This window comes from Gossypium hirsutum, chromosome A13, assembly GCF_007990345.1.
Source record: "Gossypium hirsutum isolate 1008001.06 chromosome A13, Gossypium_hirsutum_v2.1, whole genome shotgun sequence".
Classification (NCBI taxonomy): Eukaryota; Viridiplantae; Streptophyta; class Magnoliopsida; order Malvales; family Malvaceae; genus Gossypium; species Gossypium hirsutum.
The window spans coordinates 11,588,981-11,612,210 of NC_053436.1; the positions used below are offsets into that span (position 1 = coordinate 11,588,981).

General features: G+C 35.0%; 1 protein-coding gene across 1 annotated transcript; it reads right to left on the bottom strand.

Annotated features, from left to right (window-relative positions):
- Window positions 1-17,531: 17,531 nt before the first annotated feature.
- On the bottom strand, window positions 17,532-22,427 carry LOC107894134 (mitotic checkpoint serine/threonine-protein kinase BUB1). Its single transcript, XM_041084896.1, has 14 exons — window positions 22,255-22,427; window positions 22,019-22,166; window positions 21,449-21,606; window positions 21,260-21,350; window positions 20,629-20,739; window positions 20,449-20,536; window positions 19,906-20,009; window positions 19,758-19,829; window positions 19,575-19,664; window positions 19,343-19,500; window positions 18,674-18,728; window positions 18,456-18,590; window positions 18,247-18,365; window positions 17,532-18,053 (listed from the first exon to the last, which is right to left on the bottom strand). The coding sequence occupies exons 1-14, from the start codon at window positions 22,320-22,322 to the stop codon at window positions 17,864-17,866; spliced, it is 1,587 nt and encodes a 528-aa protein (XP_040940830.1). The 5' UTR covers window positions 22,323-22,427; the 3' UTR covers window positions 17,532-17,863.
- Between the last annotated feature and the right edge of the window lie 803 nt (window positions 22,428-23,230).

The window sequence follows — 23,230 nt, forward strand, 5'->3', positions numbered from 1 at the left end:
TAATTAACTTACCAACTATTCATATTAAAGATAAACATGTAAATCACAATCAACCATTCAGTCCCAAACCCTAACACATATTCTCACCACCCTTGTTAGTAACTTATTTTATATAAACATCAAGAAACACATATATAAGCTCAACAATATTTGGATTCTCATACACGTATGTTTTTTACATCATGTACTCATATATCATATATACAAATTATTTCCATATTTTTCAGGTTCATTCTATAATAATTCATCTCGACTTTTAGTATATTTCATGTCAAAACTTTGCTCATTATTCAACTGAAATATTAATAATCACATAGATAAGACACTCGAGATGTACAAATCTATTCTCATAGATGAATGTATTCATCAAACAAATTTTCGTGTTCGTATATCATAATTTCATACTTCCATATTTCATATAACATCATTTTCATGTACTTCAGACAAATACATGTAAAAACCCTTCTTTTCATGTCAGGATTTTACCCGTTGAATTATTGAAAATATCAATGGATACTCAAGTAGTACACACAAAGTGTACAAATCAGTAAATCCGTCAATTTATATTCAGGAGTACCCATTAGGGCATTTAATCAAGAAACACACTCTCGAACCACATATCATATAACAGGATTACCAGTCCAGGCTAAATCACTTCTGTAACATATACTCAGAAGAGCTCAATTAGGATTAACAGTCCAGGCTAAATCCTAATTGTAACATATACTCGACAGGGCTTATATCAGTATTACCCGTCATGGCTAAATCCTATATGTAATGAGGTCAATAGGATTACTCATTCAAGTTAAATCCCGTCAGCAACAAATGCAAGACCTCATTCATTTCGGGAAATCACATATCTATCGATTTTTTATTTATTTAAACGGAATTCGACATTTATCAGGCAATTTTCGGGTATCTGATAAGTCTCATATATTTATGCATTTATGCAATTCAAATGTTCACATTCAACTCAAGTATAAAAATAACATTTTTATAATTTATCACTTATCGGGTATTATCATTTATTTCAGGCACTTTCATTTATCGGGCTTTAATGAATATGTGATCATTTCACATATTTATGGTATTTATACAATTTACATACACAACATTCAATTCAAGCATATAAACATATACAATTTAGTTATACGAACTTACCTCAATAAGTGTTCATGTACATAAAGTCTACTATCCAACGTTTTCTCCTTTCCTCGTTCTAACTCCATATTCGGTTTATCCGAATCTATATGAGTAAATTTAACATCAATTTAATGTAATTCATACTCAATTTATTCCAACTTACACTTTAAGCAAAATTACCATTTTACCCCTAAACTTTTAATAAATGACGATTTCATCCCTAGATTTGGAAAATAAAGTTCATGCAATTTAATCCTTGTTCCGAGCCTAACCAAATTTTTCATGTAATATTTACAGCCCATATATTTCATAAAAATCAGAATTTTTCCATGGATTTCTCAATTTTCCAATTTAGTCCCTAAATCAAGTTTTCATTAAAATTTACTTTGTAAAAGTTGTTTATCTATCAACAACATTTTATTTTCTACCATAAATTTCATAATTTCAGCATATTCATCCATGGTAAAAATTCTATACTTTGATATCTTTTCAAATTGATCCCCAAAATAAATAGATTAAGTTACCTCGATCTTAAAAATATAAAAATTACTAAAAACAGGGCTTGAATACTTACCTAATTTGACCAAGAAAGCTTGCTTTCTCTTTCCTAGGGTTTCCATGCAAAATATTTGGGGAAGATGATGATAAATGAAGATATTTTCATCTTTTATTATTTATCACCTTTATTTTTTTATTCTTCTCATTTTGTCCTTTTCTTTAATTTTATTTTCCATGGATGAATCATCATCCTTAATGACTAAGCATTTTTGATGGTCTAATTACCATATAAGGACCTCCAATTTAAAAATCTATAGCTATTAGAACTCAACCTTTGCACCTTGTGCAATTTGGTCCTTTATTGATTTAAGCATGTAATTGATAAAATTTCTTTATGAAATTTTCACACAACATTATTATCATGTTATAGACCATAACATAATATTCAAATAAATTTTCTTTCCAGAATCAGATTTGTGGTCCCGAAACCACTGTTCCGATTTCTTTAAAAATGGGTTGTTACAACACAGATAGAGACATGGGTGTGTGTCTCAACCTTCTGTGACACACAGCCAGGTGACACGGTCGCGTGACCCCTGCAATTTTGAAAATTTTAAATATTTTCATAAAAATTTCTGAGTTTTCAACTTAGTCCCTATTGTTTATAATGCGTAATTTGGGCCTCGAGAGCTCGTTTAAGGAACAATATGTATGATTTTAATTAGTTTCTAATATGAATGCTAGATGAAATGAAATGTCTGAAAATTAATTTGTAAACTTCAGTAATACTCCATACCCCTATTTCAATGATAGATTCGGGTTAGGGGTATTTTCAGCTCCTGATATCCATATATCAGGAAGTTCAAGCTATCTATATTAGGAAGCTCACAAAGAGCTACGTTTGTGTCTGCAATATATGCAAGATCACAACCGATCATATAACAGAACGCTCACAAAGAATTGTTGTAGTCCACAACACATGCAAGATCGCTACCGATCAGGATGCTCACAGGAACCATATAATGGGATGCTCGAAGGAGATCTGGTGTGTCCGTAACACATGCAAGACCACAACCAATCGAGAAATCCTGTATCCATCGAAGTCCATTATTCAAACGGGATTTAATATTTATCGAGCTTTATTGGATATGTAACCAATTTCATATATTTGGCATTTATGCAATTCACGTACACAACATTTTATTCAAGCATATAAATATACACAACTTAGTTACACGAACTTACCTCAACAAATATTCGTGTACATAAAATCTACTAATCTGACATTTTCTCTTTTCCTCGTTCTAACTCTGAATTCGGTCTATCCCAATCTATATGAATGAATTTAACATTAATTCATGTTCATTTCAATTCAGTTCACATCTTAGGAAAAATTATCATTTTTTCCCTTAACTTTTAATTAATGATGATTTTGTCCCTAGGCTCGAAAAATGAAATTCATGTAATTTAATCCTTTTTCCAAGCCTAGCTGATTTTTACATGTAAATTTATAGGCAATGTATTTAATAAAATTCAGAATTTTTTCATGAATTTTACATCTTTTTAATTTAGTCCCTAAATCATAATTTCATCAAAATTCCCTTTACAAAAGTTGTTTATCTATCAACAACCTTTCATTTTCTACCATAAAACTTCATAATTCATCTATGTTCATCCATGGAAAAACCCTAGTACCTTGATAACTTTGCAAATTAATCCCCGAGATAGCTAGATTAAGCTATTAGGATCTCAGAAATATAAAAGTCATTAAAAAGGGGTAGGAATACTTACCTAATCAAGCAAAATAAGTTGGCTTGAACTTAGGTTTCCATGGCTAGGGTTTCCATGCTTTTAATTTTGGAAATATGATATAAATGATGATATTTTTACTTTTTTTATCTTTTATCATCTTTTATTATTTCACTTTCCAATTTCATCCTTTTCTTTATTTTATTTTCCATGGATGAATCATCATCCTTAACCACTAAGCATTCTTAATAGTCTATTTTCCATGTAAGGACCTCAAATTTTGAATTCCATAGATATTTAATCCTTTTAGCTATTAGAACTCAACTTTTGCACTTTGTGCAATTTGGTCATTTATCAAATTAAACATGTAATCGGTAAAATTTCTTTACGAAATTTTTATACGACATTACTATCATACTATAAACTATAAAATAATATAAAAATAATTTTTATTTCAAAATTGAATTTGTGGTCTCAAAACTACTGTTCCGATTTTACTGAAAACGGGTTGTTACACATGTTCTCCCGCAAGGTCGAACCATGGTCTGTCAGTTTGGTTTGTAATAAAGCTGCCCTCTGGAGGCATCAAAAAATAAAAATTCTTTCCACATTTTCACATATCACAAATAGTTTAGTATTGGGCTAGCACACAAGGTAGGTATTAACTGTAACCATGGCCATGTACACACAACACTGACTCATTAATACACAACATATCAACATATTTTCAACAAAAACAATTTACCTTACACAAATTCATATCATAGAGTTTGAAAAACCCAAAGGAAGCAAAAAGGAACTCACTAGAACCTTCAGGATAGAATCGACTCTATAGTCCGTCATCCACTCAGGATTTAGGTACGACACACTATGAACATCACAAGTGAATAAATCCATAAATGGATTTAGGATTCTTCTTGGGTCCTGTCTGATGTACTGTCAGTCCAATCAGTCATATCTATGTCTCTATCTTCTGGGAGTCATCTGCTCTGATACCCAATACAAAACATCTCCATAATTGGACTTGATAGAAGACATATTAGTCTTTCAATCATTTTGCTCGTTTCTAATTAGACTAAGGACATGTTTAGGTTCGTCTACTAATACAAGCTATCTTTTAGTATTACAATCGACCACATAATACCACTTAGTATTAGTTTAAACGTTAGACAACCAATGAGCAATATTTGCTTCCATTTTGCTTTGAATGCAAGAACCACATGAGGACATTATACAAAGTATTAATGTAAATCATGAATAATTTTATTAATCAACTTGTTTAAAAAAATTACGAGTGTAAATTGACGAAAATACTGCACTTATGGCACTAGATCCAACAATACCAACCAACTATACAATAATATTGAGAATTACAGGCAGAAAATGAGTTCCTTTGGACTTAGATCCAGGAGTAAAAACGAAAAGAAACTTGAAAGAATGAAGAACTATTCGAGGAAGAAGAAAATATGGTTCGCAGACAATGGTAGTCCCTAACCTAACAACATGACACCTACTCTGGAGAGTATTTGAACCATCGCTTTGCCCAATGGAGGAATGATGAAGCCTTGATTGAGTGTTGCAATTATCATCACCTAAAACATTTAAAAGAAGTATTGCGCTAATAATGTGCTTAAGTGACATGTTTTTTTATGGTTCACTCTATTTATTAACTATTTTTTATGTAAATGCAATACATGTCTAAAGTGTTAAAATATGAAATGAAGCATGAATTACTTGGAAGATTTGGCATGGGAACAAAAATTGGCTAACAAGATTTATTCGATTTTAGAATTATTTTATTTTAATAGTTACTTTTATTTGTTTGTAAAGATATTTTATTAAGGGAGATTGATTTTATGTTTATTATTTTATAGGTCAAATGTTCAAATTAGGGCCCAACCTTTTAGGGGTTGCTCACACAAGGATCAAACTTTTTAAAATGATCATATAAGGGTCTAACATTTACAAAAGTGCTCAAATAAAAGATTTTCACGCACTTCTACATAGTTTGTAGTAAAAATTAGGTGAATGCTGATGAATTTAGAGTAAAATATATAATAACTGAATCAAAATATTGCTTGAAAAGAAAAAAATCTTAATTTGAAATATAATATACGACATTTTAAAAGCCCTTATTTGAGAAATTTCAAAAATACGTGCCATTATTTGAGCATTTTCGAGAAGGTTTGGCTCTTATTTGACCATTGAAAGCTTTGACTTTCATTTGAGCCTATTTTTGTAAATGTTAGACCCTTATATGATTATTTTGAAAGGCCTGGGCTCAAATTTGAACATTTACAATATTTTATATCTAATACTTTGGTAGGGTGTGGGAACTGGGAAGGAGAGGAGGGCACATTATAACGCCCCAAAATTTTTATGTTCATTTTTGTGAATGTGTAACACGAATATATCTCTGCTTTAGTGGCTAAGTGTTCCGGGGGTATGTGGGAGGTCCCAAGTTCAAGCCATGCCTTTGGAAAATTTTGAAATTTTTCTAAGTTAAGCCTCACTCTTGTTCAGTAAGCTTTTATTTAATTGTTTGCAAAACCATATCAGAATGGGCTAGCTGGTCCAGTGGTTAAGTGGAGTGTTGGTGTATTGGAAGGCTTGTGTTCGATTCTCTACGATGGCAAGAAGTAGTATTTTTGCTTAAAGTTCGGACAGGGTTGTGCTAAACTGGGATTCTGAGTGGTGTATGTGTAGTGGGAGTTGAGAGAGAAAATTAAGGGATTGAGATAGGGTAGGTAGTGGGATTTGAGTAAAACAGTTTCCTAAATAATTCTCTCTGCAAAAAAATCTGATCTTCTCCTCCACTTCTTCTTTTTGGTTTTCTTCTTCTTCTTCTTTCTTTTTCCATTATCTGCCAAATTCTCTCCTCATTATTGCTGTTGTTTTCATTTTTGTTTTGTTTTTTCCTATTATCATTGTTTCGCGTCTCGTTCTTCGGTACTTTTTCGTGCGTTATCGGTAATTGTGGTAAATACCACTTTTTGTTTAGGGTTATGGATAGTGGTTAATGGGATTCATTTTGTGTTTGGAAAAGGTTAAAAGGCTGAAGTTATTCAATCAGTGCCGTGGTGGTGAAGAGACTTCGTTGTTCGATCTAAGGTAATAGTTTTTCGTTCGATAGATGAATACCCCGTTTCGGGTTTAGTTTAATTTGATTGTTTAAGTGATTAATAGAGTGAAATATTGATCAATTTTAGGTTAGGGATTCCTTGGAGTTGCTTTTACATTGGAAACAATACATGTATGTATTTGAAATGTAGAAAACAAGGTTTTGATGAAAGCCGAAAACCCCATTATTGACATCATATAGGCGTGTGGTTGACCGTGTGGTAGGCTGTGTGCGACCACACGGTCGTGCAATTGACGAGGCCAGGTCGTGTGCTCAAGACAACCGTGTGACGGCCAAAGCCAAATTGGGCCGTGCGGGCCACACGGGCTTGTGGGTCCACATGGGCGTGTGAGCTCATTTTCACTGAATTGATTGCTAAGGTTGCACAGGTCGCCCAAGTCGATTGTGAACCTACTGTAAGGTCGGTGAGCATCACTTAGACCTCTAATTGTGGAAACTGACTGTTTGATTTATATATATTGAGCATGATGATAGTATACTTGTATACTGAACTGGTTATATGTACTGATATCATGAGATAGCATGTCATGATTTGTATGTTGCATTGCATGGGGTTGGGTTGACTATATTTGGAGGAAGTGTACTGAAAAGCTCTTGAGCCTAATATACTGGTAGCTCAGCTGCAAATTACTGTTTTATGCCGCATTTGGTACTACATAGAGTGTAGGGATGATGGGTTGATTTAATCCCTACATGAAGTGTAGGGTTGGACGGAGATGGTGTGTAGAGGCTGATTGAGTAGGACTTTGTTACTGAATAATGCATAACTGCTACTGATACTGTGATGGGCTAAGGCCCTAATGCATATTGATACTGTGATGGGCTAAGGCCCTACTGCATATTTGATACTGTACTGAGATGGGCTAAGGCCCAAACTGTTACTGATACTGAAGGGGCTTAGGCCCAAAACTGTATTTGACTGTGCGTTGTGTCTACTATTGTTTGTTTTCTGTGGGATTACATACTGAGTTTACGTAAACTCACCCCTCTCTGTTTAATGTGCACAGGTAATCCCTAGACCTAGACAGATCAATGCGGCGGAGGACTCGACGGTGACCATGGTTTCTGGACTTTACATTTTTTTAATTTATATTTTATGGTTTTATTATTATTGGCATGTAATTTGAGGGCTCTTGGGACTTTTGCTTAAATTTGGTTTTTTTTGTGGAATTATAACTGCTAGTCGTAGAAAGTTCGGTTTTCAAAAGCTAACATATTTTCTAAACTCATGATTACTTAAATTGTTTTGTTTTAAAAGCTTCCGCAATGAGAAACATTTTAAAGCAAATATTTTAAATAAGTAAAATGATTTCCTTTAGAACTAATAAGAGATAAAGATAGGTAATAACATGGAAATGATTTTTTTGTAATAATTTATTTTTCGAACATACTATCATGTGATATCGCTAGATTCGGCCATAACATCTAGGCAGGGTTTGGGGTGTTATATTTAGTTGTAACAAAGTCAGATTGCAAAACTCAGCTGCGGATTATGGGTTTTAAATTTGATTTTTGAAGAATTGATTCTCAAAATGATTTGAAATGTTTCTACTAAGTATGTGGTACACCGAGTCTCTGGCACTAATCCTGTAAGTATTCTGAAACTGATTTTTGCTTAAATTGAAAATGGTATGATACTTTGAAACTACTGCAGGTAGTAAACTGTGTGAATACTTTAGTTAGTATATACTGGAAACTATAGTTAAACTGAAACTATAATAAACTACTAAAGACTACGACAAACGAAAACAAACTCTGAATTTCTAGTACTATTTTACATAAAATATTTGTTAATAAACACTGGAACTGTAACTGATTCATAGAACTTTTAATATAGATAAATTCGATTAGATATGAGTACAAGAGGTATCCGTGGACGGGGTACTAGAGGCCGAGGTATAAGCTGTAGAGGGGCTCGAGCTGAGTCCTCGTCATCGAGCAGCCTGCCAAATTTGGATACAAGTGAGATGCCAGTGTCGCCCGCTACTGAGACTAGGTCTCAAGATCGCATGGCTGTGGAAGACGCATTGTCCCAGGCTCTGTTCAGGATCTTAGAGAGGGTCGGTGGGCCCAATACTGGATCTGGGGGCCGAGGGTCAGTTATGGAATGACTCCAGTCCAATGGAGCTGAGTTATTTATGGGTGTCACTAGAGTCGCCCCTAATGTGGACGAGTAATGGATTGAAGCCACAGAAAGGATCATGGATAATCTAGGGAAAATCTATAGGGGCGAGCTACGTGGATGCCCGTTAGAGGGACTTCCTAAACCTTACTCAGGGAGATCGATTTGTGGCTGAGTATGTGGCTGAATTCCTACGACTGAGCCGCTATGCATGAGGTATGGTGGCGACTGAGTATGAGCGATGTGTCCGCTTCGAGGATGGCCTCAAGGATAATTTGAGAGTCTTGATAGCTCCGCAGAAGGAGCTGATTTTTCTTCACTGGTTGAGAAGGCGAAGATCACTAAGGAGGTTAAGTGCGTTGAATGCCAAAACCGTGATAGAGAGAGAGGTAGGAACAATAGGGATTCAAAGCCCTCGAGTTCCGTACAAAGGCCTAAGAAAAAGGCCAGAGCTGATGGGCCGGTTAGAGCTAGGGCCCCTGTTGCTGCTACTGGACAGTAACCATGTTTTTATTGTGGTAGACGTCATTAGAGCGAGTGTTGGAGAAGGATTGGGGTGTGTCTGAGGTGTGGATCATTGGATTACCGTATCAGGGAGTTTCCACTGAGGGCTGATTAGATACAAGCTCAGGGCACTGGTAATGTACAGCCACAAAGGGTAGCACAGTAGCCACTGAGAGGCCGTGGTCAGGCGACAGAGAGCACCAAGCAAAGGTGCTGGACAGACTGAGGCTAGGTAGCCAACTCTAGTATACGCTACACATCACCGAGAGGACAAGATGCGCCAAACGTCATTACGAGTACGTTCCTTATTCATGATGTACTTTATATTGCATTGATAGATATAGGATCCACTCATTCCTATATAGCCTGTACTTTGTCTGAAAACTTTGGGATTTTGGTTGAGAGCACTACGAGTGAAGTTACCGTACTGAGTCTGTTGGGGCAATCTATAAGGGTTAACAGATTGTTTAGAGATGTCCCTTTAGAGGTTCAAAGGACAATCTTTCTGGCTAATCGGATGGAGCTTTCATTTGGAGAGTTCGACTTAATTCTAGGGATGGACTGGTTGGTCAAGCACCGTGTCAGTTTGGACTGTGAGACTAAAGGGGTCGTATTGAGGAGTGAGGAGGATAATGAGGTAGACTTGATTGGAAAACACCGAAATAATTTGTCTAATGTGATCTCTGCACTGGTGGTGGAGAAACTGGTTCGTAAGGGTTGTGAGGCATTCTTGGCCTACGTAAGTGTTTCTGATTCTGGGGACTCTTCTATTAAGGACATCAGAATGGTAAAGGATTTTTCAGACATCTTTCTTGAAGAGCTACCGGGTTTACCTCCAAACCACAAATTGGAGTTTGGGATTGAGCTACTTCCTAGTACAACTCTGGTGTCTATCTCCCCCTATCGAATGGCACCGAAAGAGCTTCTGGAGCTTAAGGCTCAGATTCAGGAGTTATTGGATCGTGGGTTCATTCACCCTAGTGTGTCTTTGTGGGGAGCATCGGTACTGTTTGTAAAGAAAAATGATAGATCCATGCGGATATGTATCAACTATTGGCAACTAAACAAGTTGACCTGTTTGACCAGTTTCGAAGAGCTTCAGTATTCTCTAAGATTGACCTTCGATCTGGGTATCATCAGCTGAGGGTTAAGGAGGCTGGCGTACGTAAAACAGCGTTTAGACTCGCTATGGTCATTACGAGTTCCTAGTTATGCCACCTGGATTGACTAATGCAGCGGTAGCTTTCATGGATTTGATGAACCGAGTATTCCAGCCTTATTTGGACCGGTTTGTGGTGGTGTTCATTGATGACATATTGGTTTACTCAAGGACTATGGATGAGCATGACAAGCACCTTAGAGTTGTTCTTCAAACTTTGAGGAAAAAGTAGCTATATGCTAAGTTTAGCAAGTGTGAGTTCTAGTTACAAGAGGTGACATTTCTGGGTCATGTGGTTTTTTTTAGGGGATTCGAGTCGATCCTCGAAAGATTGAGGCTGTGTTGGAGTAGAAGCAGCCTAAGGACATGTCTGAGATTCGCAGTTTTCTAGGATTGGCGGGTTATTATCGGTGGTTTGTGGAAGGATTCTCATTGATTGCAGCACCCTTAACTAAGCTGCTATATAAGGGTGTACCATTTGATTGGACTAATGCGCAGCAAGAGAGCTTCGAGAAGCTCAAGATTGTACTGACTGAGGCTCCAATTTTGATACAGCCAGAGCTTGGAAAGGAGTTCATAGTTTATAGTGATGCATCACATGTCAGTCTAGGATGCGTGTTGATGCAGGATGGTAAGGTGGTAGTATATGTGTCTCGTCAACTTAAGACTCATGAGGCGTATTATTCGATACATGACTTGGAGTTGGCCGCCGTAGTATTTGTACTGAAAATCTAGAGGCATTATCTATATGGTGAGAAATATATCATCTACACTAATCACAAGAGCCTCAAGTATCTCCTTACTCAGAAGGAGCTGAATCTTAGGCCACGTAGATGGATTGAGCTGCTTAAGGACTACTACTGCACCATTGAGTACCATCCAGGCAAGGCCAACGTGGTGGCCGATGCACTAAGCCGTAGGACTATAACTGATTTGAGGGCGATGTTTGCTCGCCTTAACTTATTTGATGATGGTAGCTTATTAACTGAGCTTCAGGTTAAACTGACTTGGATTAAGCAGATTAAGGGTAAACATTTTGAGGACAATTCCTTAGGACTTTTTCTTAAATTTGGTTTTTTTTGTGGAATTATAACTGCTAGTCGTAGGAAGTTCAATTTTCAAAAGCTAACATATTTTCTAAACTTACAATTACTTAAACTGTTTTGTTTTAAAAGCTTCTGAAACGAGAAACATTTTAAAGCAAATGTTTTAAATAAGTAAAACGATTTCCTTTAGAACTAATAAGAGATAAAGATAGGTAATAACATGGAAATGATTTTATTGTAATAATTTAGTTCTTAAACACACTATTATGTGACATCACCAGATTCGGCCATAACATCTAGGTTGGGTTTGGGGTGTTACATTTAGTTCGGTTCTGACAGATTGAGAGTGGTAGTACTACAGATTTTAGACTGAATAGTGATGGGGTACTTTGTTTCCGTGGAAGAATCTGTGTTCCGAATGATACTAATTTCAAACAGTCTATACTGAGAGAGGTGCATAATAGCCCTTATGCTATGCATCCTGGCAGAAATAAGATGTATCGAGACCTCCATGAGTTATATTGGTAGCCACGATTGAAACGAGAGGTTACTAATTTTGTAGCTAGATGTCTGACTTGCCAGCAGGTTAAGGCTGAGCATCAGTTACCTTTAGGTTTGCTGCAGCCAGTTAAGATTCCTCCATGGAAGTGGGAGCGTGTAACTATAGATTTCGTTACTGGATTGCCTCTAACATCCTCTAAAAAGGATTAAGTGTGGGTCATCATGGATCGATTAACCAAGTCCACTCACTTTATATCGGTTCGTACTAATTATTCTCTGTAGAAGCTGGTGAAGCTTTATATTTCGGAGATAGTGAGACTGCATGGGTATCGATTTTGATCATCTCTGATAGGGATCCTCGTTTCACGTCTCAGTTTTAGAGAAAATTGCATGAGGCTCTAGGTTCAAGGTTGGACTTCAGTATTGCATTCCATCCTCAGACCGATGGTCAGTCTGAGAGGGTGATTCAGATACTAGAGGATATGTTGAGGAGCTGTGTTATTGATTTTCGAGGTAGTTGGGAGGATTCTCTTTTGCTTACAATAATAGTTTCCAATATAGCATTCAGATGGCACCTTACAAGGCTCTGTATGGTAGTAAGTGTCGCACTCTCCTATGTTGGACTGAGTTAGGTGAACGACGTGTTCTGGGCCCTGAGTTACTTTCTGAGACCGATGAGAATGTCAGATCGATTCAGGATCGGCTGAAAGTGGCATCTGATAGACAGAAATCTTATGAGGATCTGAAGAGACACGAGATTGAGTATTCTGTGGGGGACTTCATATTTCTCAAGGTCTCACTATAGAAGAAGGTTCTGAAATTCGGTCGTAAGGGCAAGTTAAGCCCTAGGTTTATTGGGTCTTACCGAATTCTGAAGCGAGTAGGACCAGTCGCTTATCAGTTGGAGGTACCTCCAGAGCTGGGCCACATTCATGATGTATTTTATGTCTCGATGTTGAGGCGCTACCGCTCTGATCCTACTCATATTGTCCTTGTTGAGGAGATCGAGGTTAGGCTAGACTTGACTTTGAGGTTGAGTCGGTTCAGATTCTGGATCACGGTGTTAAGGTTCTTAGAAAGAACTCCATTCCACTAGTAAAGGTCTTGTGGAGGAATCATAGCACTGAGGAGGCCACGTGGGAACCTGAAGATTCTATACATTAGCAATATTCTCATCTATTCTGATCAGGTAAATTTCGAAGGCGAAATTTTCTTTTAGGGGGTAGAATTGTAACGCTCTAAAATTTTTATGTTCGTTTTTTTGAATGTGTAACACGAATATATTGGCAAAGTGTTTTGGGGTATGTAAGAGGTCCCAAGTTCAAGCCATACCTTTGGAAAATTTTAAAATTTTTCTAAGTTAAGCCTCACTTTTGTTCAGTAAGCTTTTATTTAATTGTTTGCAAAACCATATCAGAATGGGCTAGCTGGTCTAGTGGTTAACTGGAGTGTTGGTATGTTGGAGGGCTTGTGTTTGATTCTCTGCGATAGCAAGGAGTATTATTTTTGCTTAAAATTTGGCCAGAGTTGTACTGAACTGGAGAAAATTAAGGGATTGAGATAGGGTAGGTAGTGGGATTTGAGTAAAACAGTTTCCCAAAAAATTCTCTCTGTAGAAAAAAAATCGATCATCTTTTCCTCCACTTCTTCTTCTTCTTCTTCTTCTTCTTCTTCTTCTTCTTCTTCTTTCTTTCTTTCTTTCTTTTTTTATTTCTTTCTTTCTCTTCTTCTTTGTTCTCTGCCAAATTCTTTCATCATTCTTACTGTTGTTTTCATTTTTGTTTTGTTTTCCCTACTATCGTTGTTTCGCGTCTCATTCTTCGGCACTTTTTTGTGCGTTATCGGTAAGTGTGATAAGTATCATTTTTTGTTTAGGGTTATGGATAGTGGTTAATGGGATTCGTTTTGTGTCAGAAAAGGTTAAAGGGCTGAAGTTATTCGATCAGTGCCGTGATGGTGAAGAAACTTCGTTGTTCGATCTAAGGTAATGGTTTTTCGTTCGATAGATAAATACCCTATTCTGGGTTTAGTTCAATTCCATTGTTTAAGTGATTAATGGAGTGAAATATTGATCAATTTTAGGTTGAGGATTGCTTGGAGTTGCTTTTACGTCAAAAACGATACAGGTGTGTGCCCGAAATGTAGAAAAAAGGGGTTTTGGTGAAAGACAAAAACCCCACTATCGACGCCTCACGGGCATGTGGTTGCCTGTGTGGTAGGCCGTGTGTGACCACACAGTCGTCCAATCTATGAGGCTAGGCCGTGCGCGTAAGACACGACCGTGTGACGACCAAAGCCAAATTGGGTCGTACGGGCCATACAGACGTGTGGGCCCACATAGGCGTGTGAGCCCATTTTTACTAAATTGATTGCTAAAGTTTCATGGGTCGCCCAAGTCGACTGTGAACCTACTATAAGGTTGGTAAGCATCACTTAGACCCTTAATTGTGTGAACTGACTGTTTGATTTATATATATTGAGCATGATGATAGTATGGATGTATACTGAACTAGTTATATGTACTGATATCATAATATAGCATGTCTTGATTTGTATGTTGCATTGCATGGGGTTGGGTTGATTATATTTGGAAGAAGTGTACTGAAAGGCTCTTAAGCCTAATATACTAGCAGCTCAGCTGCAAATTACTGTTTTGTGCTGCATTCGGTACTACCTAGAGTGTAGGGATAGGTGGGTTGATTTAATCCCCACATAGAGTGTAGGGTTGGACGGAGATGGTGTATAAAGGCTGGTTGGGTAGGCTTTTTTTACTGAATACTGCATGACTGCTACTAATACTGTGATGGGCTAAGGCCCTAATGCATACTGATACTGTGATGGGCTAAGACCCTATTGCATATTTGATACTGTACTAAGATGGGCTAAGGCCCAAACCGTTACTGATACTGAAGGGGCTTAGGCCCAAAACTATATTTGACTGTGCACTGTGTCTACTATTGTTTGTTTTCTATGGGATTACACACCGAGTTTACGTAAAGTCACCCCTCTCTGTTTAATGTGCACAGGTAATCCCTAGAGCTAGACGGATCGATGCGGCAGAGGACTCGACGGTGACCACAGTTTCTAGACTTTACGTTTTTCTAATTTATGTTTTATGGTTTTATTATTATTGGGATGTAATTTGAGGACTCTTGGGACTTTTGCTTAAATTTGGTTTTTTTTTATAAGGGCTAGTCTTAGAAAGTTCGATTTTTAAAAGCTAAAGTATTTTCTAAACTCATGATTACTTAAATTGTTTTGTTTTAAAAGCTTTTGCAATGAGAAACGTTTTAAAGCAAATGTTTTGAATAAGTAAAACGATTTCCTTTAGAACTAATAAGAAATAAATATAGGTAATAATATGGAAATGATTTTATTGTAATAATTTAGTTTTCGAACACACTATCATGTGATATCGCCAGATTCGGCCATAACATCTAGGCCGGGTTTGGGGTGTTACACACATGGAGCCACCATGGTTGTTTTTTAATTCTATTTTTTTCAATAAAAATTTTCTTTTAATGATTATTTTTTCATGATTGTCTATACCATTATTCTAGCTTTAGGTTGATAATTAATTCAATGTTAAAATCGTGAGATTTGGAATCACACTTGCACTTTATACTTTGGCATTTGTTAATTTTTCAGTTTAGGAGGTCAACTTGTCATTTTAGCTTTTAAAATTAAAAAGGGTGTCCCTCGATTCAATGTTGGGCGACATGTTGTTGGTGATTCAAAACAATCTGTAATTGTTGTATTTGTTCCATTGAATCTTCCACTAAATAACAAATTGACATGATCAATTGAGTGAGTAGTTGGGTTCGTCAAAGGAGTTAACAATCAAGTTTGAATCACTCGCACAGTTGAGAATGTTGATTTGAGTCGAGTTCTTCTATATTACAAGGATGCCAAGAATTAAATTGTGGAAGCTACTTTCAAGGTTATTTAGTCGGTAAGGGTAAACTGACGAGTTGTTCCCGCAATTAATTTACATGCATAAGGGTTGGTAGTTTGACCCAGAGGTGAAGCTAGAAAATTTTTTGGAGGGCGAAATTAAATTGTATATTTTTATGATAGTAAAAATGTAATTTCACCATTTTTATAGCTTATATATTTATAATTTTTAAAAGATTAAATAAATTTTTTTATCATTTTTAGGGGAAAAGTGCAATTTTACCATTATTAATTTAAAATTTTATAAATTATAAAGGACCTAAATGAAAAAATTTTCATTTCAGGGAGGTTAGGGCACCTACCAACCCCTTGGCTTCACCACTAGTTTGACGTTGCTCCTTGATCACTATAACTGACTTATTGTTTGGAAGAGAAAATCCGTTATTCAAGATCAGTTTGAAATCAAAGTCAAAATCGCGCCTAAAGCTAGAGCTTTCGTATTATTGGTTAATTCATATTTAATTTTGATTTGTTTAAAAATCACCTGCAAAACGTCTTAATTATAACAAATTACAAATTCGGATTGATCAATTCTCCTGAGATTGACCTTATTCCCTATATATTGTGAATTTATATTCTGTTTAGGCATAAAATATCTTTTTGTGGATTTGGCACCTGCTTACTCTCTTTCACCACTATATTCCTCTAAACGACCGGCAAGAAAAAATCTTTAGTAGAAACAAAAGAATATTAGGAACTTCATCGCTTGAATGATTCAACTCTAAAGGAATCTACAAAAAAAACACCTAAATCACGATGATACAAGACATGCCACCAAAGATTTGCCTTAGCATAAGAGACACTATTGGGAAAGTTTTAAGAAAGGGACAATGGATGAACTCGTAGAAAAGACACTACACTATGATCGTTTTAAAATGTTTGATCCTTACGTGAATAACCTCTAAAGGGATGTCGAAATATAATTGTTTATTTTTTCATATGTAATGTGAGTTAAAATCTAAAATAATTCTAGAACTCATTTAACCAATATTAAAAGCTTCAATAAAATATCCAAAATTAAAAAAAAACTCAAAAGAAAGCAAATAGAAAACATTTTTAAAAAAACATTAAAATCTTATTTAGAAATTCAAAAAAAGAACTTCTAAAATTTTGAAAAAATTACAAATATTCAAAATATTCACCAAGAATCCAAAACGTTTAGAAAACTTCTCCCAAAAAATTCATTAAAAACTGTAAAATGCTCGTGTATATATATATATTATTAAAAATTCTTAAAAACATTAAATTACACAATTTCAAAAAAAAATTAGAGTTTTCCACTTTTTGAAAAAAATGTACGAAAAAATTCTATAAAAGAAAAGTTTTTTTTTATAATTATTTTTTGTTAACGGTATGATATCACTTCTAAATTTTAATAAAAATCATCAAAAACATATAAAAATAGCGTTTAAAACCCAAAAATTAATCTAGAAAAGAAATGAAAATTTTCAAAAGAATATAAAAAAATCATATAGCAATTAAAATTTCCAAAGTTTCAAAAATATTCAAATAAAAATAATTATATATTGGAAACTTAGAAATTTTAAATTATTTTATGTTCTTTATTTTTGTAATAATATTTATAAAAATGTTAATATTAATTAGATAGGACGAGCATAAGCACATGAATTATAGAAAAAATAATATCAATATTAATTACAAAAAAAGAAGAAGACATTATTTGGCATGTCTTTATATCTGCATGGGCATGAATAACTACCAAAACTATAATATTAATTAGCATAAGGAGTTTAGTAGCAGTTCATTGTCAGAAATTTCCGCTGGATAGCTTGCAATACGTATCAGGAAATCAATTCTCTTGTAAGGTTTCCCTGGAAAGAAGAGTTTTGCTATCAACTATATCCACCAGACAGTAAATTCTAGTATACTAGTAAATTACGGTAATACAACACTAAACTAAGTTGGATTTTATGCTCTGTACATAGATTATATAGTGAAATCAAGAGATTTCACAATTTAAAACAGTTCTGGGTTGCAACTATTGTTGCGAAATTTGTGCACGAAAAATGATGATAAGAGGTGCACTAAGCAGAGCACAGGGTACCCCGTTGTTTCACTAGCAACCCTTTTAATTTCTTTATAAGAAGGGGATTGTCATGCATGTAGTCTAGGAATGACTTCCTCAAGCTACGCAACAACTCTATGTCATTGTTGCCTGGCTTAACATTAAGCAGCTTTGTAAACAGGGCCTTCCATAGCTCAACATTCCAATATCTGAAAGCAATTGTGCAAAATTATAATGAAAGTTCAGAGACGGCACCACCAAGTAAAAGAATAAAAAGGAAATACAGCTCTTGATTTATTTGTGAATTTCTAAGTACCGTTGCCAATGGGTCAAAAGAAATTAATTACGAAATCCGCGCCAGAACTAAACTACAATGAATATGCAGTGATGAAAGAACAATACCGTTTAAAAGATGATTTTGGTAGATAAATGTAGCCACCATCTGAGGCTTTTCTTTCAACTTCCATGTAAGTATTATGCAGCATCATATGGACAGCAACACATAGGCCATATGTGTCTGTCTGTTGACAAATTACACAGCAAGGTCAAGGTAATCATTCTGGGGAAATTAAAGACACCAATTTGCAATCGTTCATGAAACAGAGACTTGCCTGGAAGGTCCATGGTTTTTTCTCTTGCATTTCAATACAACAAAACCCAGAAGTTCGACAATCACCAGTAAATTCTGTGTTCTTGGGAAAAAGTTGCAGATCAATCCCCCTCCCCCAATCGACAAGGTAAAGACCCTGCCAAATAGAACTTTTAAGAACAAGGCCTAATTGTCCAGTGCTAACTATAAAATTCCATAGTTTATATTCACACAGTAAACCTGATCAAGCCAAGAGCCAGTTCGATCTTTAAACCCTTCTTCTGAGAGGTCATCCCTGGAAAATGTTAGAAATCCATGTAATACATGTCAAACCCCAAAATTAACTTAAATAAGTAAATAAAAATGCTCAAATGAATTCCATTTTGTAACTAAATAATGTTAACAATCACTTTGAAGCCAATTTTGGACTTTAGAAAATAAAATAATGTTAACAATAACTTTGAAGCCAACTTTGGACTTTAGAAAATAAGTACTCAAAATGTTTTGCCTTTCTGAAAAATATATATATTTGAAAGGTGAACAGCAGAGGTACAGCATAAATATCTCCATGACTTTTATGAACAGTTACAAATGGCTTATACATTAGTGCGCTGGTCCGCTTACATGTAAATATCCAGGCTACTCCCATTTAAGGCTTCTTAATAACATCAAGTGCAATGTCATTAACTTTTAACCATCAGGAATGCAGTGTTTACTGTGGTAGACTTAAAACTCAGACTAGAAAATAACAGTTCATACATTGTCATTAAGGTCATTAGTTTTCCTTTTATAAACGTCATTATTGTATTTACTGATTTTACAGAATACATCAAAAACCAAGATACAGTTACAAGTAGGCTGCACAAAACATTCAGTCATGACCTATAGTAATGAAAAGGAAACACTTACTTAGAATAGCGAATGAGAAGATTATCAGGCTTGAAATCACCATGAATGATGCCAACACTATGCAGAGTTTCCAACATGTAAAGCATCTCTGTAGTGTAATAAATGCACAATACCTCTTCCATGAATTTGCCAGTAACTACATAAGAATTAATGGCATCCTGTACAACACAATGGCAAATGTTAGAGAAGCCTCCTTTGGCTTGGCTGGAGCTGTAGCAGGACATAAACCTACCTGAAGTGTCCCATGAGCTAGATAGTCGCATATGAGTATGCTACAATCAGAATATATATGAACTTTATGAGCAAAACCAAAGCTTGATCTCTGATACAATGAAATTAGAAAAACAAGAAAAGCTCATCAGGCCAGAATACACTGATAATGATGTATAATCATAAGCAACTAGAATTGTTGGACCTGTTTGCCTGAGATACGTTCATCAAGTTGACGGTACATGTAGAATTCCCAAGGGAAAGCAGGCCTTTGTATCTGCAAGAAGAGTTTTGTAATGTTAGAACAGAGTCCAAAATGTGAAACTGTGATCTTTATCAAAGGTGAAATTGACCTTTAATGCAACAGCATCATCAGGATTGCTATCGACATACGCTTTAAATACTTGAGCAAAGCCACCCTGACCAGCACACCCCTTGATCTGATACTTCTTTCCGCCTTTTGAAAATATAGATAAAAGAATAACACATGCAGAGGAAAAAAGAATCCAAGAGATATATTAATTTTCCAAAACTAAAAAAGGCTTGCTTCGTCACTATGATACAGATTCTCTTCTATATTTCACAATTTGCATCAATTTTTAGAAGGGGTAAGCAAAAGACTAAGGAATATGACAAAATAGGTAATGATATGAAGCTAAGATAACCAAGAGAAGGTGAAGGAAGTTGCTTGTAAATATAGTCACGGTGTTAAGCAAAACCATAAATCAGTGTTGGCAGCAAATTTTGATCTCATAGTTTACTGTGAACCTTTTTCTCACCTTTAATCTCACTAATTATTCACATAGATCTGGTTTGACAATTATGGTTAGAAAATTTTCACACGACACAGTTCAAAGCATCAAGCTAGAATCATATTTCAGCATCACAGTAATTACCTATCTCAATAATTTTATTCCTTGATGATTTCTTCAAAGAAGATAAGGCCACTTTTCCAGAGTAAGCTTTCTTACTCAGGTGGTATCCCTGAAATAAATGTCAAAAAGGCTAGAATAAGACTAACCAGGAATAAGACTAAAAAGTGAAGAAACATGCAACAAATCTAAGCAAACTCTCACATCATATTTTGTGATTCGTGGATGTATCTTCTTTAAAAGCTCTTCAACGATGAAGGCAGACCATGGATTAATAAGTTTCATGCCAACCTCAACTTGTTCACCTCCGGCAACCTGCAGCACGTGTATGTCAACAAACTCAAGGAAAAAAGAAATGGAAAGAAAACAAGGGTTTACCCACGCAGGCTTTTTAATTCTAAATTCAAACGAAGAACACTTTGTGATGTAATGTAAGACTCTTTTATTAGTGAAATGTTTATCAATGATTCCCCATTAGGCATCTGTAAAAAGGGTTAAAGGGAAAAGGCTGTTGTTGAAACCTTAGGCAGTCATTTAGAAAAGATGCAAAAGACTGAACGCCTATTGATCCATGAAATCTCAAAAAAAATAACTGCATAACTTCAAACTTCATCTTATGAGGAAAAACTTCAAAATTATCATATATAAGAGGAAATTATTTTGCATTAGCCTGATATTTCCAGAAAATCATACAAGGTGATGCATAGTGAACTCTTATCAACAATTTGAAGTGTATAAATTATAAAAGAAAGTCAAATTCTGCACCTCTGTACATGTACACATGCATCTGCTGTCATAAATGTGATGGTAACATTCAAGGTTAAGCTTTAATTACCTTCCCAAGTGAGAAAGTATTAAGCCTTTCAGACATTCTTTTGACAAATAAGGATTGTGCCCACTTTAGCTTCTCAATTGGCTCAGCTTTTCTATTCTCCAAACATAATAGAAGTATCAATAATCAAAACATCAATCCCAAAAAAAAAGGGCTATTATAATTCACATAAAGAGGAAAAAAATACAAAACCTTGAAATGCCTATATGATAAATGATGTGTGCTTCCTTCCACTTCCCTTTGGCTTCAAGAAAATATGCGTACCACTCATAAAGTAGAGAATGTCCAATACATATCTCATTCTCCTCCATTTCTCTAAAAATATTTTCGTAATCTTTACTTCCTTCTAACTGAAAAAGAAAAACACACACAAAAAAAATTGAGTTAATGCAATATCTAGAGCCCCATAAGCTTATGCATCAAAGGTACCAAATCGACGAACATAATCGAAGCATTACTTGTAGTAAGTAAAAAAAAATTCTTAAATCTACGTTAAAATTCAAGCAATGCTGGGAAAAGAACTCAATGAAGTTATCTGAACGCTCAAAAACACACACCATAAACGTGCACGTTGAGAAATTTTCTAATTCACTCTCTCTATGTAAAAGCATATAAGCTCGAACTATATAAAATTATACAAAACGCGAAAAACCAAATCAAACCATTAAATAATTGGCTATCAACCTCAACCAATCGTAACAACTAGCATCTTGAAAATTCGAAAACCAAAACTAAACCGCAAGAGTAAGCAGATATAATTACATAAAGGAACCAAATCTTAAGAAATCTAAGGTCGTTTCTGTATTGGGCATTGTTCTTGAAAGTGGAGATACAATCTGATAAAAGATTGTCGAGATCTCCACCAGAGCGGTTCCCTGAGTACCAGTCGTCCAATTCCTTTTTTATAGACCTGGATTTGCAACAAGTTAGTGAAAAATATTTATAGCAAAGAATTTATAGAAACTTAAATTGTAAGAAAACAAGAGAGAGAAGAATACAGTAGCCACGGGCAGAGAGGGTCGTTAGCGTAGGAGGAATTGTTCAAATCTGTCGGGATGATAACCATATCTTCTTTTTCCCCAGGAAAAGATGGACTGAAGAATGAGAGGGAAATCTTTGCTTTTCAAATTGGTTTCATCACACGGTTGGGCGCTGTTGGAAGTTGAACTTTTGTTTTTTTAAAATACTTTTTGTTACTTCAATTTGACACCTTTTTTAATATGGTACATTTACTATGTTTTGATGTAACGCGGTTCCGGTATTTAATAAAAGTTAAATATTTTGGTATCTAAATATTAACAATGTTAATTTTTTAGCGTTTAATTCGAATTTTAAAGTTGATTTAATGAAAATTAATAATTAGCTAATAATAATGCCATTTAATTTTCAACATATCAGTTCTAAAACTCGAATTAAATCACATCTATCAAATTGAAATTAACACATGAAATACAAAATTAAACAAGTTCACAATTAACACTAATTTTATTCTAATATTAGCAATTAACTTTCAGTAAACCAATCATAAAACCTAAACTAAACACTAAAAAATTTAACATTGCTACTTTTGGGTACCAAAATATGTAAGTTGTGTAACATTCCTAAAACTCATTTGGTTAAAAATAATATGAGATAGGTTTTTTACTGAAATGAGATATAAATAAAGTAAAGGATAAGGGATGTTAGAGAAAAATGAAACAAGAAGTAGGTTGTGAAATATTAATTTGAATCAGGGACTAAATCATAAAAATATAAATTTTTTTATGGTTCAAGCATAAATATTTAAAATATGAGGGGTTAAAGTATAAATATAAAAAAATTGAAGGGCCAATAGTGCAACTATCTTAAGGGTGAAAGGGTCTAGAAGGACCAAATTGAACAAATGAAGAAATAAGAAGGATTGAATTGTAAATTTTACCAAGAAAAATGTCATAAAAAGAATAGAATTGTAAAGAAAGTATAAGGGTAAAATAG